Here is a 16,625-nt window from a genome sequence, read left to right as displayed (position 1 = left end):
ACATCAGGCTTCTTATGAGTGTTAAGCAGATGCACTGAGCAGAACAGTTGCAGTGTGATAGTTAAAGCATGATGTTTATTGTGGTGTGTGTACTGTGTACGTGCGCAAGTGAGCCACAACGGTAGGACAAACATGAATTCAACCCAAAGACTGCTGACAGTGATTAACTCAAGGCAAAAACATCCATTCTTATCACAGATTTATTACATTATAACACCTCAACAACATTAAATACACAATCTGTTTAGAGAAAAATGTCAAAGGCCTTCCACTCTGGAGTGCATACATACTGTTATGTGATTGTGCGAGATTAAAACTTCTACACATATATTGAATTGCATTCCATTTGACTGAGTGAGATGACTTTACATGGCTGAGTACAAAAAAACAGAGAATGAATACAGTATGAGATTGAGTCCCATGGTTATGTCCCGGGCCATAGGGAATAGGGGGCCATTTGGGAAACACGCCCATGAGTACAGTATTATGCAACATCTTTATCAACATGAGTGACTGTTTCTGGGTCATTCCATGAGTCCCTTTTTTGTCCCTTAATATAAATTGTGAACCAATTTTGAATTTAAATTCTATATTAAATGAAGTGTCATTTAATATAGACCACATGGACAATTCAAATAAATCAGATTTTTTGTATGAATAAATTCAGCATTTTGACATGTCCCCACTGTGACTTCTAGGAGAATTTTAACCCACTTGATCCCAAAATGTCTCCAAGTTGTCTCCATCATTCTAAAGCCCTAGATATTTTGTTGCTTTCACAGTCCTTTCTGAAAATTGTTTATTTCAGGAGATTCGTGGTTCATTTTAAAGGTAAAAAACCCTGTCCCTCATTTTAAAGGTCAACCCTGTCCCTCATTTTAAAGGTCAACCCCGTTACGTGAACTGAACTCTCATTTTAATATGGTAATATGATTTGAATAATTTTTTCAAAAGAAACTTTCAACATCTACTAGTCAAATCATAGTGTAAAAGCAGGTGAGCTGGTTCTACTCTTTCCATCATTTTCTGGTGTTTTGTGGTGGAAAACCGAGTGGGTCGTGCATAACACATCAACCCTGTTACCCAGAGATAGACAGGATAGAAATGTTTAAACAATTAAAAAAGATTTGTGAAGCTTGCATTCAATTGCCACTCCCTGTTGCATACAACAAGCTTCCATTCCCCCTGTAACAAAGGGAGTTATGCCCGATTTAAGACGAAATCACCCTGTTACGGCCAACCCTGCTATTTTATTTGGTACTTAATAGGCACTTAACCACAGTCATTTTTTTATTTAACCTCTTGAAATGGGAAAACATGTTTTTTAATTAAGTTGAACATGTACTCTTCATGACAGAATGTTTTTTTTTCAGCAAGTTATACTACCCAAAAGGGACTCATTTCGTGGAACGACCTATCTACTGTATTGGACACAAGCACATTATCTTTAGACAGTGGTGAATACATTCTGTACCAATATAAGACTTTGAATCACAAGGACTTTCAAGTAAATTCCACACAGATAATCAGATTATCTTCATATCAATTTTTTTCATTGCGTTATTTCTAGACTATGTACAACATTTGTAGAAAGGCACGTGATGAAGTGCAGCGATTGCATTATCATGGATGACACTTCTTTGAGAGGAAAGGCAGTAATACTTCACTTGAACTCAGCGCCGTAACGTCTTTAACATGTCTTGAAGCTTCACAGTAGGAGGCTAACTACTGCAATATGGAAATATATGTGTCATAACATCGTCATAGTATATCCTTTAGAAATGACATATGCAATGAATCTTTACAACATGTTTATGACACAGCTATGAAGCATTATTGCGGCTAGTTCAAGTAAAGTGTCACCAAAAAGTATTGTCACAGGCAATCCGTTTCTCCAGTTGTATGTCAACATTTTGTTTTTAATAATAATAATAAAAAAAAAAAAGTGCAGGCCACTGAGAACATTGACTATCCCGGTCATTATGATTAAGATGATGAAGCAATGCTACCACATAAGGCAGCCACGCAGTAAGTTTATCAATTTCTATTCCACAGTAAAAAAAAAAAGAAAGAAAAAAAAAGTATTATTCTCCAGTTACATTCATGAGTTAACAGGTCATATTAAAACAAAACAAAAGAGAATAGATAGCCTGGTCCCAGATCTGTTTGTGCGGTCTTGCCAACTCCTATTATCATTGTCATAGGAGTTGGCAAGACCGCACAAACAGATCTGGGACCAGGTTATGAAGGAAATACTTTACCTTAAAATTACACCTTTCCCAAAAGGGCTATTCAATAATACAAGGAGCAACCCCTCCAAAGTCTAAACAGAGCTGAACAACACCAACCACCCCAATGTACCAATACCTGACCTGGTTATAGCCCAGTCTCTGTCTTCATCTGTCAGACAGACACAGTGCACTGAGAATACTGAAGGAAGAGTGTGGCTGCCCACAGGGCCACAGTACTTAACCTTTAACCCTCTTCCTTGACCTCCAGGCTGCAGTCAGTCTGCTGCAGCCTGGCATAGTGACGCATGCCTGGCATCTCATTCAGTCTCACTCATAGAGCAGAAGGACTTATATGGGATGATCAGAATGACTGTGCAGCTTGTGTTGTTCTAAAGGCACAAATCACTGTACTGTTCTATGTGGGAGGGTGATGCTGGGTGAGTCGTCTGAGGACTCAGTCTAAGAACGAGGCACTGATTGCTTTGAATACAAGGCACTGTTTGTGTAAAGGCTCCATAAAACGGATAACGTGTGTGTGTGTGTGTGTGTGTGTGTGTGTGTATATGTGTTTGTTAGTGCGGTTACTGTGTGTACCTCCAGCAGAGTTCTCTGTGATAAGGGGGCCCCGGGCCCCTCAGTGTGCTGGGATATGGTGGTTGTTGACTCCATGAGTCCCCAGGAAGCCCAGCCTCTGTTTATTCTTCCTTTGCTCTGTCATCTGTGGAGAAGATAAGGAAAGAAGAACTTGTTCAATATAAGCTACACACAGCATTGCCAGTTTGGGCAGTGTCAATGGAATCTGGCAATGTAGCCTACAAATAGTCAAGAGTCAGCCTGGGTTACACCGACAGTAATCTCAGAATGCAGAATCCAATCTCGGCTTTACTAATTCGTGTACATTTTACGCAATTTGTGGGATAGTTCCTAAACTGAAATGTGGTAATGTCCAAAGGAGTCCATTTGAGATGTCCATCTTTCCAGGATAGCTTTTCACCGTCTTTAGTTTACACTTCATAACACGGTTCCTGATATTCACCATTAGTGAGAAGAGAAACAATGTACCGGTCAGTATCTGTAATCTCTGTTCTGAAGACCTGGCTCAGCTCTCGGTGTTCACACATGGCCGGAAAAAGCCCCTGTCCTTTATTAGCCTCGATTTCCTGTCTTACATATTCACCCTGCACAATGTAATGTTCAAGAAACAATTGTCTGACTTGAGACAAGTCCTTAACAATCTTCCTAGGTAAACACAGTATAGTCTGCGATACCATGAACACCAGCACTCTGATTGATTTGCCAACCTATGAGGAATCAATCACAGCCCATGACTCCTGTTTCAGCTCTGTTTTTACTGTGAAGTTATTTTCTCTATTGGACTATAAGAGGGCTAAGTTCACAAAACAACATGCAGGAGGTCAATGTTGCAGCTCTGTTTTTACCACGGCTGTTATTTGCACTATCTGAAGTGTGACCTTCTATTCGGTTGTCCCACTTATCTATCTTAAGATGAATGCACTAATTGTAAAATCGCTCTGGATAGGAGCGTCTGCTAAATTACTCAAACGTAAATAAGTCAACATGGGGTGTTGTTCACACAGACATCTGGGCAGCAGAACAGGAACAAACAAGGAGGCCTGTGACTGCACGGAGATCACATGCAGGAGAGGCAGGTGATGGTGTTGTAATGATCAGGTGATGGTGGAGTGATGACGATCGGTCAAACTACTTGCTGCATCATGACTAGTCAGCCCAACAGCCACAGGCTCTCTGGAAGGTCAGGGAGGGACATGGCATTGTACAGCAAGGCATGATAACCTGAAGGAAAAGGACAAGTGGATGTGAACTGATAGGAATGATTCCCCATTGTGATGCAAGTGAGGAGACCCATGACGACTCATGATGGTGAGAATGCTTTTCATTGATTACAGCTCAGCGTTCAACACCATAGTGCCCTCCAAAGTCATCCCTAAGGTCAGTACCCTGGGCAACTGGGTCCTGGACTTCCTGACGGGACGCCCCCTGGTGGTAAGAGTATGCAACAACACATCCGCTACGCTGACCATCAACATGGGGGCCCCTCAGGGGTGCGTGCTTAGTCCCCTCCTGTACTCCCTGTTCCACCAAATTTTGCATGGCCATGCACGACTCCAACACCATCATTATGTTTGCTGACGACACAACGGAGGTAGGACTGATCACCGACGACGATGACACCGCCTATAGAGAAGTCAGTGACCTGACAAACTATTATGACCCCTCTATGAGAAGATGAATCTCACGAACACAACGGTGTTCTCCGTTTTGCTCTACAACCCCCACAAGCGTCCTGGGACTCGTCTGAAGTCGGTTCAGCCGATCTGCCAACTTCTGTCTGTAGCGTCCGAACAGTTTGGGCTACGCGCCTATATGACCCCTCTGTGGAAAGGTGAGACTCTCACAAACACGCACATGGTTGTTTTGCTCTAGGACTCCCACAGGCCTCACAAGACTCGTCTGAAGGTTCCCGGTGCAAGTAAAAAAATATATAATGGAAGTATATACGGAGACTGTTTAGTGACAAAAATAAGGGGTTAAATACATGTAAAAATGAAAACATTTTTTTTTTTTTATCATAAAATACATTTGGTATGTATTTTTTTTATACTTCAAGGGGTCTTAAAATTCAAAATCAAATAGCAAAATGAACCTGGGTATGAACTTAAAACAAATAGCTTAGTAGTAGCCCCCCTCCCCTCTCGATTAGCCTCTTATGGGTTAAAGAAATACCAATGAAGAAAGTCCATACTGTGTGGACTACACTCTGACCAATCAATGACATCCAAAGATCAGTTAAGTGTTAGGGAGATCCCTAGGACGGCGGCCCTCAAATACCGACCCGTGACTTTTCCAATAAGAAGCGCTCATTAAACGTTGAGTGCCACAATGAACACGACATTTGAGTTGCGCGGCCTTGTCTTAAGTGTATGAACTAATGCCTTGCTCAACAACAGTGCCGTACCTTCTCCTTTAGCTCGAACAGCTGGGAAGACAGCAGGGACACTAGTTTGACGGTGCCATCCAGTTTCTCCTGTAGGGAGCGCATCTCGTTCTGCTCACTCTCCCCCTCGCTGCTCACCAGAGACATGGCCCGCATCCGGGGGAACCAGTCCAGGTTCTTTTCCTGGAGAGAGAGGGAGGGAGGAAGTGAGAGAGAGAAAGAGAGGGTGAGAGAGGAAGCGAGAGAGCGGGAGGAAGTGAGAGTGGGAGGAAGTGAGAGCGAGAGAGAGCGTGAGAGATTTGATTTCAAAAGAACATTTATTGGCACAAATTAAATGTATTTACATAGCAGATTCAATGCCTATTCAATTCAGAAGTTCAACACTGCACAGCAGTGTTTACTGAGCTAAAACCAGAGGGAGAGAGAGGGTACGAGAGAAGTTGAGAAACACTGAAAAAGGGAGGGAAAAGTGAAAGCGAATGGGATGGTAGAAAGACAAAGAGGAGAGGAAAAGTGTGTGGGAGGGAGGGGGAGGAAAAGAAGGAAAGATGAAGACAGACAGGCTGACAGACAGAGTGAGGGAGCCAGGAAAAGAATGCATGTATGTGTGAGTGAGTGAGTGAGTGAGTGAGTGAGTGAGTGAGTGAGTGAGTGAGAGAGAAAGCCAGGATGGGTATATTAAGCAGTACATCTGAGGGAATTGGTCCAAGTTCCTCACTTTAGAGGAGTGTGATTACTTTTAACCAGGCCTGTTTTCTCCCAGCCAGACACTGCAGTAAGCTGTACAAAGATCTGCTCCATAAACTGGCTGAGTACTGCAGTAAGCAGTACATTAACAGTATAGCTGCTCAGACAAACTGACTCCAGATCAGCCAGCCACTGGCTGCGTACTGCAGTAAGCTGTACAGTATATCTCCTCAAAGGAACTGACTCCAGATCAGCCTCCAGGAGCTCAAACACAGAAACATTGTGTTTCTAGTGAAGCAGTGAATAAAATGAGTAGGCCAATGGGGGGGAGCTCACGTGTTAGTCTTTAGTAGACACACTAGACATATTTACTATGCTGAACTGCAACAGAGAGAGAGCACTACCTGCAACAGAGATTACTACCTCAAGTGGCCATAAAGGACAAAATACAGAGGAAAATATAGACAGAAAAACATGCACCTATAGCAGCCTTATATAATGGGCTTAAGATGCGTCTGTGCCAATATCTGTGTGCACGTGTCGGTTTGCCATGAGACAGATAGATCGCCATCAGCTGATGTTATGTAAGCTGTTGTTGCCAGTTTGGCTGAAAAACACGGTTTAAAAGGTGCTGATAGATATGGCTGGCACAACGTAGAGGTAGGAACAGGAGGATTTTATCCCACCGCTTATGTAAAAACAAAGATACTGTACAGGAAAAAGAGGAGAGATCGTGAAGAGACAGAGGGAGCGGCAGTGTTTCTTTAAACAGCACTTTTTCAGTGAGCTCAGCTCTCATGATGGCAGGTAGCCTAGAGGTTAAGCACGTTGGGCCAGTAAACGAAATGTCGCTGGTTCAAATCCCTGAGTCGACTAGGTGGAAAATCTGTCGACGTGCCCTTGCACAAGGCACTTAAACCTAATTTCTTCTGTAAGTCGCCCGGGATAAGAGCGTCTGCTAAATGACTAAAATGTAATATGTAAATAACGGGACCACAATGGAAATAAGTCCCAGACTTTATTGTGTGTTATCCTGAATGATTTTATTCATGTGCATGTATGGCTTTTTCAAGTTTTATGTGTGCTTGTTTTTTAAAATGGTTGAATTAATAAACTAAACAGAGCATTTTCACCCCATATCCAGCTTCCCTCCATTCCTCAAATAGCGTTTATAGATATGTTTGAGCAATTGAAACATACGGTATGTAGGCGTATAATTTATTTGACAGTTTTAGCAGCATAAAGTTGAGTATATAAACTAGTTTCTCTGTTTTATAACAAGGCCATACTTAATAGTAGGTGCAAGTCTAACTAGGATGTATTTGCCAACAGTGGTCAGCACAGTGGTCAACACAGTTGACTTGGTCAAAGGAAATGCTGTTGAAACTTTGTTCAGTCTTGACAGTCACTGAGTAACCATTTTAATTTTTTTATTTCACCTTTATTTAACCAGGTAGGCTAGTTGAGATCAAGTTCTCATTTACAACTGCGACCTGGCAAGATAAAGCAAAGCAGTGCGACACAAACAACAACACAGAGTTTCACATGGAATAAACAAGCGTACAGTCAATAACACAACAGAAGAAAAAATGAAAGTCTATATAAAGTGTGTGCAAATGGCGTGAGGAGGTAAGGCAATAAATAGGCCATAGTAGCGAAGTTATTACAATTTAGCAAATTAACACTGGAGTGATAGATGAGCAGATGGTGATGTGCAAGTAGAAATACTGGTGTGCAACAGAGCAGAAAAGTAAATAAAAACAATATGGGGATGAGGTAGGTAGATTGGGTGGGCTATTTACAGATGGGCTATGTACAGCTGCAGCAATCGGTTAGCTGCTCAGATAGCTGATATTTAAAGTTAGTGAGGGAAATATAAGTCTCCAGCTTCAGCAATTTTTGCAATTCGTTCCAGTCATTGGCAGCAGAGAACTGGAAGGAAAGGCGGCCAAAGCAGGTGTTGGCTTTGGGGATGAACAGTGAGATATACCTGCTGGAGCGCGTGCTACGGGGGGTAAGGCTGAGCTTTACCTAGCATAGACTTATAGATGACCTGGAGCCAGCGGGTTTGGCGACGAATATGTAGCGAGGGCCAGCCGACTAGAGCATACAGGTCGCAGTGGTGGGTAGTATAAGGGGCTTTGGTGACAAAACGGAGTCTGGAAGGAGAGTATACAGTCTAGCCAGACACCTAGGTATTTGTAGTTGTCCACATGTTCTAAGTCAGAACTGTCCAGAGTAATGATGCTAGTCGGGTGGGCGGGTGCGGGCAGCGAACGGTTGACGAGCATGCATTTGGTTTTACTAGCGTTTAGGAGCAGTTGGAGGCCACGGAAGGAGTGTTGTATGGCATTGAAGCTCATTTGGAGGTTAGTTGTCCAAAGAAGGGCCAAATGTATACAGAATGGTGTTGTCTGCGTAGAGGTGGTTAAGGGAATCACCCGCAGCAAGAGAAAAGAGTCGACCCGAGAATTGAACCCTGTGGTACCCCCATAGAGACTGCCAGAGGTCCGGACAACAGGCCCTCCGATTTGACACACTGAACTCTGTCTGAGAAGTAGTTGGTGAACCAGGCGAGGCAGTCATTTGAGAAACCAAGGCTGTTGAGCCTGACGATAAGAATCCGGTGATTGACAGAGTCGAAAGCCTTAGCCAGGTCGATGAAGACGGCTGCACAGTACTGTATTTTTTGAGTGTGGCAGAGGTGCACCCGTGACCAGCTCGAAAACCGGATTGCACAGCAGAGAAGGTACGGTGCAATTCGAAATGGTCAGTGATCTGTTTATTAACTTGGCTTTCGATGACTTTAGAAAGGCAGGGCGGATATAGGTCTATAACAGTTTGGGTCTAGAGTGTCACCCCCTTTGAAGAGGGGGATGACCGCAGCAGCTTTCCAATCTTTAGGGATCCCAGACGATACAAAAGAAGTTGAACAGACTGGTAATAGGGGTTGCAACAATGGCGGCAGATAATTTTAGAAAGAGAGGGTCCAGATTGTCTAGCCCAGCTGATTTGTATGGGTCCAGGTTTTGTAGCTCTTTCAGAGCATCTGCTATCTGGATTTGGGTGAAGGAGAAGCTGGGGAGGCTTGGGCAAGTAGCTGCGGGGGGTGCGGAGCTGTTGGCAGGGGTTGGGGTAGCCAGGAGAAAAGCATGGCCAGCAATAGAGAAATGCTTATTGAAATTCTCGATTATCCTGGATTTATCGGTGGTGACAGTGTTACCTAGTGTCAGTACAGTGGGCAGCTGGGAGGAGGTGCTCTTATTCTCCATGGACTTTACAGTGTCCCAAAACTTTTTGGAGTTAGAGCTACAGGATGCAAATTTCTGTTTGAAAAAGCTAGCCTTTGCTTTCCTGACTGACTGCATGTATTGGTTCCTGACTTCCCGCGGGGACTATTCGTGGCTAATGCAGTTCACCGCAGGATATTTTTGTGCTGGTCAGTCAGGTCTAGAGTAAACCAAGGGCTATATCTGTTCTTAGTTCTACATTTTTTTGAAAGGGGCATGCTTATTTAAGTTGGTGAGGAAATTACTTTTAAAGAACGACCAGGCATCCTCGACTGATGGGATGAGGTCAATATCCTTCCAGGATACCCGGGCCAGGTCGATTAGAAAGGCCTGCTCGCAGAAGTGTTTTAGGGAGTGTTTGACAGTGATGAGGGGTGGTCGTTTGACCATGGACCCATAGCGGATGCAGACAATGAGGCAGTGATCGCTGAGATCCTGATTGAAAACAGCAGAGGTGTATTTAGAGGGCAAGTTGGTCAGAATAATATCTATGAGGGTGCCCATGTTCACGGATTTAGAGTTGTACCTGGTGGGTTCCTTGATAATTTGTGTGAGATTGAGGGCAATCTTAGATTGTAGGACTGCCGGGGTGTTAAGCATATCCCAGTTTAGGTCACCTAACAGAACGAACTCTGAAGATAGATGGGGGGGCAATCAATTCACATATGGTGTCCAGGGCACAGCTGGGAGCTGAGGGGGATCTATAACAGGCTGCAACAGTGAGAGACTTATTTCTGGAGAGATTCATTTTTAAGATTAGAAGCTTGAACTGTTTGGGCACAGACCTGGAAAGTATGACAGAACTTTGCAGGCTATCTCTGGAGTAGATTGCAACTCCCCCCCCCCCCCTTTGGCAGTTCTATCTTAACAGAAAATGTTGTAGTTGGGTATGGAAATCTCAGAAGTTTTGGTGGCCTTCCTAAACCAGGATTCAGACATGGAAGGACATCAGGGTTGGCGTAGTGTGCTAAAGCAGTGAGTAAAACAAACTTATGGAGGAGGCTTCTGATGTTAACATGCATGAAACCAAGGCTTTTTCGGTTACAGAAGTCAACAAATGAGAGTGCCTGGGGCAAGCAGGGCCTGGGTTAACCTCCACATCACCCGGGGAACAGAGGAGGATGAGGGTACGGCTAAAGGCTATCAAAACTGGTCGTCTAGTGCGTTGGGGACAGAGAATAAAAGGAGCAGATTTCTGGGTGTTTTGAATGCTTTTGCATTTACATTATAGCTCAGTATTTGAATTATTTCTTTTATACAGTCATTTTTATTTCAGACCCCACTGTAGAAGTTCGTTTAGTCACTGAGTGTGAAAAGGGGAGAGAAAGAGAGCGAGAGAGGGCAGAGGCATTGAGCAACAGGTGAAGTGAGGACAGACTGGCCGACAGACCACAGGAGCCTGACACGAGGGAAAATAACTTGAAAACAACAGCCCCTTCTCTCAACATACAGAGGGAAAACAGGGCCACTGTGGGGCACAAAGACATTTTCTCATGAACGTATGCAAAAACAACTAGGAACAACAGGTCCTGTTTAACCCAGACTCAAATGTGACCGATTGATTAAGCACGCCCAATAAATCCAATTAGAAATGAACGAGAAGGGATATAATGTACCCTTTAACTACAGTTTATTTTATTTGGAGAGAGACAAAGTACAAACACATTGAACAAACAATCGTCCAATGCACTGCAGTATAGTATTTCTAGCTCATGTTAATTTAACAGCCTTCACTAGATGGACTTTAATGGAAACAAAAGGAAAGAAATACATAACCAATATTTCATAAATATAATAATAATAATCACATAAAATGACATCCGTACATTATCATAATTACATCACATTCAAGATGTCTACAATTAAATGTGCGAAGCAAATATCATACATACAGTGGTTCGTCCTTTAAAAGTTGCAGCTTACTGCAGCACAGCTTGCATGGTGCCAAAGAATTCCATGGCACTTTATTTAAGTGTCAGCCATTGTAACCATTAAAGCTAGTTAGCGGTAGTTTGACCACCAGAGGGCATCTTTGAGAAGCATTTGATAGCCTTCAATAGTGGTTGTACTAGAGAATTTAAAACCTTTTTTTGTAAAAACATAGTATATGGGACTGATTAAGAAATTTTGCTTAATTAATTTGCTTAACCTGTTAGGGCTAGGGGGCAGCATTTGCACGTCTGGATAAAAAAAATGTACCCGATTTAATCTGGTTACTAATCCTACCCAGTAACTAGAATATGCATATACTTATTATATATGGATAGAAAACACTCTAAAGTTTCTAAAACTGTTTGAATGGTGTCTGTGAGTATAACAGAACTCATTTGGCAGGCAAAACCCTGAGACATTTTCTGACAGGAAGTGGATACCTGATGTGTTGTATTGACTTTAAACCTATCCCATTGAAAAACACAGGGGCTGAGGAATATTTTGGCACTTCCTATTGCTTCCACTAGATGTCACCAGCCTTTACAAAGTGTTTTGAGTCTTCTGGAGGGAGATCTGACCGAACAAGAGCCATGGAACGATGATGTCCCATTAGACACCTGGCGCGCGAGTTCATGTTGGGTACCCTCGTTCCAATACGTTATAAAAGAGTATGCATTCGTCCACCTTGAATATTATTCATGTTCTGGTTAAAAAGGCCCTAATGATTTATGCTATACAACGTTTGACATGTTTGAACGAACGGAAATATATTTTTTCCCCTCGTTCATGACGAGAAGTCCGGCTGGCTTAGATCATGTGCTAACGAGACGGAGATTTTTGGACATAAATGATGAGCTTTTTTGAACAAAACTACATTCGTTATGGACCTGTGATACCTGGAAGTGACATCTGATGAAGAGAATCAAAGGTAATGGATTATTTACATAGTATTTTCGATTTTAGATCTCCCCAACATGACGTCTAGTCTGTATCGCAACGCGTATTTTTCTGGGCGCAGTGCTCAGATTATTGCAAAGTGTGATTTCCCAGTAAGGTTATTTTAAAATCTGGCAAGTTGATTGCGTTCAAGAGATGTAAATCTATAATTCTTTAAATGACAATATAATATTTTACCAATGTTTTCTAATTTTAATTATTTAATTTGTGACGCTGACTTGACTGCCGGTTATTGGAGGGAAACGATTTCCTCAACATCAATGCCATAGTAAAACGCTGTTTTTGGATATAAATATGAACTTGATAGAACTAAAAATGCATGCATTGTCTAACATAATGTCATAGGAGTGTCATCTGATGGAGATTGTAAAAGGTTAGTGCATCATTTTAGCTGGTTTTATGGTTTTGGTGACCCTGTCTTTGACTTGACAAAACATTACACACAACTCTTGTAAATGTACTGTCCTAACATACTCTAAATTTATGCTTTCGCCGTAAAACCTTTTTGAAATCGTAAAACGTGGTTAGATTAAGGAGATGTTTATCTTTCAAATGGTGTAAAATAGTTGTATTTTTGAAAAATTTGAATTTTGACATTTATTTGGATTCAAATTTGCCGCTCTTGAAATGCACCTGCTGTTGATGGAGTGCACCATGGGTGGCACGCTAGCGTCCCACCTAGCCCATAGAGGTTAATATTATGGTGTTTCTATTCCAAGAAAAACTAAAAACTCAGGGTTTCCGTTAGGATGGAACGGAAAATATGGCGCTGTACAACGTGACGGTCGGGAGTAGGCTACAGTACTAATTCCACACTGTAATTGTTGTCTAACCAATATCCAAATGGAGATTCAGTGAAAATAAAAATGTCATTGATTTATCAAGACCAGTCCCCATGCTTGTCTCAGAGCAGCGCGAAACGGTGCTAAAATAGTTGACCACAGCGGGTAGGCTATTGCTTCAAATCCTATTGCTTCTAACTTCAATATGCTTTTTAACAGCACATCACTCAACACTACTGAGACTCATGTCACCTACGGTAGGCCTACAGTATTTAGAAAAGTAAGTGACCGCCAATAATTGCATATGTGTCTCCCGGTGGCGACCGGCACGAGTATCGAACCTGCATCTGTAGCAACACATTTTGTACTGCGCTGAAGTGTCTTCGACCGCTGCAGCAATCGGGAGGGCTATTATAATACTGTACATGGTGTCCAGGTCAAGATAACCAAAACATTTATTTATTAAAGACTATCAGAAAGAATGTTGGTACATATGTATTTTGATACAAAGCCATGAATGAGTGAGTCACTCAACTTTATGTAGGTGCCGGGGCTAATAGGACTGTGCCATCAACTTGATTATATATGATGATATTTTGGAGATAATTTCGTAAAAAAAATAAAAAACACGAAAATGAGCGATTGTAATCTGAATAAAGGCCAAAATAATATTTGTAAAGGCCAAAACATTTATTTTGTTTTTTAGAGGGAGAGAAACGCCGGGCCAATTGTGCACCGACCTATGGGACTCCCGATCATGGTCGATTGCGATACATAATAACAATAATACTTTTTGTTGTATTATTTGTTTTGTCTTTTCTGGTGGATTAAACTGAAATTGCAACCAATCACGGCCGGTTGTGTTACAGCCAACCTAACTAAGAAATACATTTGACGATAGAATTCTCCCCCTACCCTCCTTCTAGGCAAGTCTATTATCCAGCTACCTGCTAATAGCCATAATGGAGCTGTACAACGTGACAGTGTGTGTTTGAAAAAGTATTTTCCAGTAAGCAACAATACCTTCATTAGACAACTTTGTTCCAAATCAGTGATATTTATTCCCATAGTAATTTGTTATGGATCCATAACTAAATAAACATCTGCATTTTCAAAGAGTATTTTTTATCATTATTTTATTAACGAAGCATAAAGATGCTGATGAAGAAATACAGTACTGTACAGTATATGCTTTTACATTTGGATAATAAAGCATTTAAAGCATTTTGAAGATATAAGCCACCTGCATTTGTTTATTAGGCTACTGTGCAGTCTGACAAGTAAACATTCCATCCTTGGAATAGCAAAACAGCATTACGGTCCGGAAGGCCTTTGCTGTGCCTGGTGAGCAGTTGGTCAAGTTCTGTTGTCAGAAGAGGAATGGAAATGTCAGGGTGAACTGACAACCTGACGAACCCGCCAGGTGTGTCGACTCCGCCTGTCGAAGGTGGAGCTCCAGAGCTCACAAATGTGCCTGGCATGGATTGTGACTCCATCTCGTTCCTCGCCCTCGTTAACGTGTCATTCTCCGCCTGTCTCTCCGCCAATGCCGCCTGGTTCTGGACCAATGCATCAGCTGTTGCCCATATCTCTGCCCTCAGATAATGTTTCTCTTTCTGCTGGTCTGCCTTCAATGACTCGATCTTGGTCTTCAAAGTTTGAATCTGATCGATGTGCACCTTCATCAGATGAGCAGAATGGTACCGCCCTGAGCCCCCATCGATTACAGTGGCCTATGATAGAAACGGTAGCTCAATTAATAATTAAAAGTGACTCCAACAAACAAATGCTGCGTACACATTTTAAGAATCTAGCAAAACTAACCGCTTTCTTGGCAACTACGTGTTTTTTCAGTGCGGCCCATTGTCCAGTCCTTTGTCCACTGATCTCCACGGATGGTTGTCAGCTTGGTTGTATGCTCTGCAAAAACACGTTTTTAGTACATAATAATTGTATTTGTTATTTTTATTTAACCTTTATTTAAATTATCGATTTTATTACACAGTATGCCTACACATTGATAGGCTACAGTATATACATTTATTTTCAAGAAAATGCACTGAAACCAAAATACCTTTAGTTTTGGTGATCCTCTCAGCTCCGGCTCATTTTCAAGTCCTGTCATCGTTACGGTCCTAACCCTGGAACAGGTAGTACCATAGAAAGAAGCTGGCTTGATGAAAACAATGGCCATTTTGTCTGTTCTCTTTGGTCGCAATGTCATATTTTTTTTTAGATAACACAGTTACCATTCAAAAACAAGCTGTTTAAGGGTGTAGTTTGGGGCGGGATGAGGAAAGGTGTGACTTTCAGCTTACAATAGGCCATAAGAATACAGCAGATCGCCGATTGTCCTCACTTTGATTATGCTGTAACAACATAATGTAGCACCATGACCAGGATCTCTATTCATTTAAATGAGCAGATTAGGGCTTTCAGGAGGAACGGAAAATCTACTCGAGACATAAAAAAAATAAAAAGGGTAGACTTGGGGATTTTGGTCACGGACAGTGCTATTCGCAAATGTAACACTTTAGCGTACTTAAGCATCGAATACATTGCAAGTAGGGGGATGTTCACGCCTACAGAAGCCGGGCTATAAAGAGTATTATCCTGCTAATCGGGCTACAAGTGTTTGAATACCTGTTTTCAAAATGCGACCAGCTGTCCATCACTACTGTAAATAAAAACACAGCATCTTATTTACATTCTTTATTGTAACCACAATGTCACAAATCATTTCTATCTACCTTTCCAATTACTTTCAGAGTTTGGGATTTACAAATGTGTGCTTTACATGTCATTTTTCATTGAATTCCGGTTCGGATTTAAGTATAACTTTTGACTAATGCCTTTAGTGAGAGTCTGGCACTAAGAACAGCGGGAACGTTTCCCTTGTCAGTGCCATTATTAGTGCAATGCCCCTTAAAGTGTTGCTCTGTGCTACCCAGTGGGGCGGGTTGCCCCCTGCCCTTGTGCCTTGAACCTCGCACGCCCACCGCTATTTCAGTGGATTCAGCTGGAGAACTGCAAGGCAATCCCATTGTGCACCACTTGGGGACCATGACCAATATGACCAATATATATTGTCCTGCTAATAACAGGGTTAATAATATATCTGTGAGAATATCCAAGGGGCTTTTATACAATTCAAAATTAATAATAATAAATAGCTTTGTTTAAAAAGAACAATATTTTGGAAATGATTTGGTTTTCAAATAACGTAAAATGAACAAGAAAAAGGCCATTCTTGAACATGGGGTGAGACATTGCTGCTAATTTGTAAAAAAGCCAGTTTGTTATTCAGAATTATTTATTTATGTTTTCAGAAGGAGAGAAACCAAAAACCTCCAGTCATCTCATGGGTCTCCCAGTCGAGGCCGGCACAGGTATTGAACCAGCATCTGTAGCAACACAGCTAGCACTGCAATGCAGTGTCTTAAACTGCTGCACCACTCAGGCGCTGTACAACGTGACCAGTTGGGAGTAGGCTACAGTACTACAGCAAGGGAAAAATAACCCTAACATTTCCACACCCTAATTGTAGTCTAAGTTTCTCTTAGAATAAAAACCTTAGTGTAACAACAGTTTTAGGAAGTAATACTGAAGTCGTGCACAATTATCAGTTTCTATTTAGGTTCATGTCGCCCATTCATTGTCAGAGCCGTGGGACCCAAAAGCATAATCAGTGCTCTAACTCACCCTTGCGCTGGTCTGGAACAATTAAGTAGTGACGCAGGGTACGATAATAAACCACAAATTACCTGCA

The 16,625-nt window shown here is 41.9% G+C and overlaps 1 protein-coding gene across 4 annotated transcripts in view; it reads right to left on the bottom strand.

The window, feature by feature from the left end:
- Positions 1-182: 182 nt before the first annotated feature.
- LOC106573309 (inositol 1,4,5-trisphosphate receptor type 2) overlaps positions 183-16,625 on the bottom strand; it is a 176,171-nt gene continuing 159,728 nt past the window's right edge. For 2 of the 4 annotated variants that reach the window (XM_045697031.1, XM_045697032.1), the window contains exons 55-56: positions 5,230-5,391; positions 183-2,949 (exon numbers count right to left, since the gene is read on the bottom strand). In XM_045697031.1, the coding sequence (XP_045552987.1) occupies positions 2,866-2,949; positions 5,230-5,391 (246 nt within the window). In that variant the 3' untranslated portion in view covers positions 183-2,865. Of the gene's footprint in view, positions 2,950-5,229; positions 5,392-14,084; positions 14,590-14,680; positions 14,777-14,913; positions 14,998-16,625 lie in introns of those variants that run through there. The other 2 variants (XR_006759687.1, XM_045697033.1) reach the window with 2 other exon arrangements.

The sequence above is a fragment of the Salmo salar genome, chromosome ssa16 (assembly GCF_905237065.1).
Source record: "Salmo salar chromosome ssa16, Ssal_v3.1, whole genome shotgun sequence".
NCBI lineage: Eukaryota > Metazoa > Chordata > Actinopteri > Salmoniformes > Salmonidae > Salmo > Salmo salar.
The sequence above is the reverse complement of the archived record's forward strand: the minus strand, read 5'-3'. Positions and strand labels throughout refer to the sequence as shown.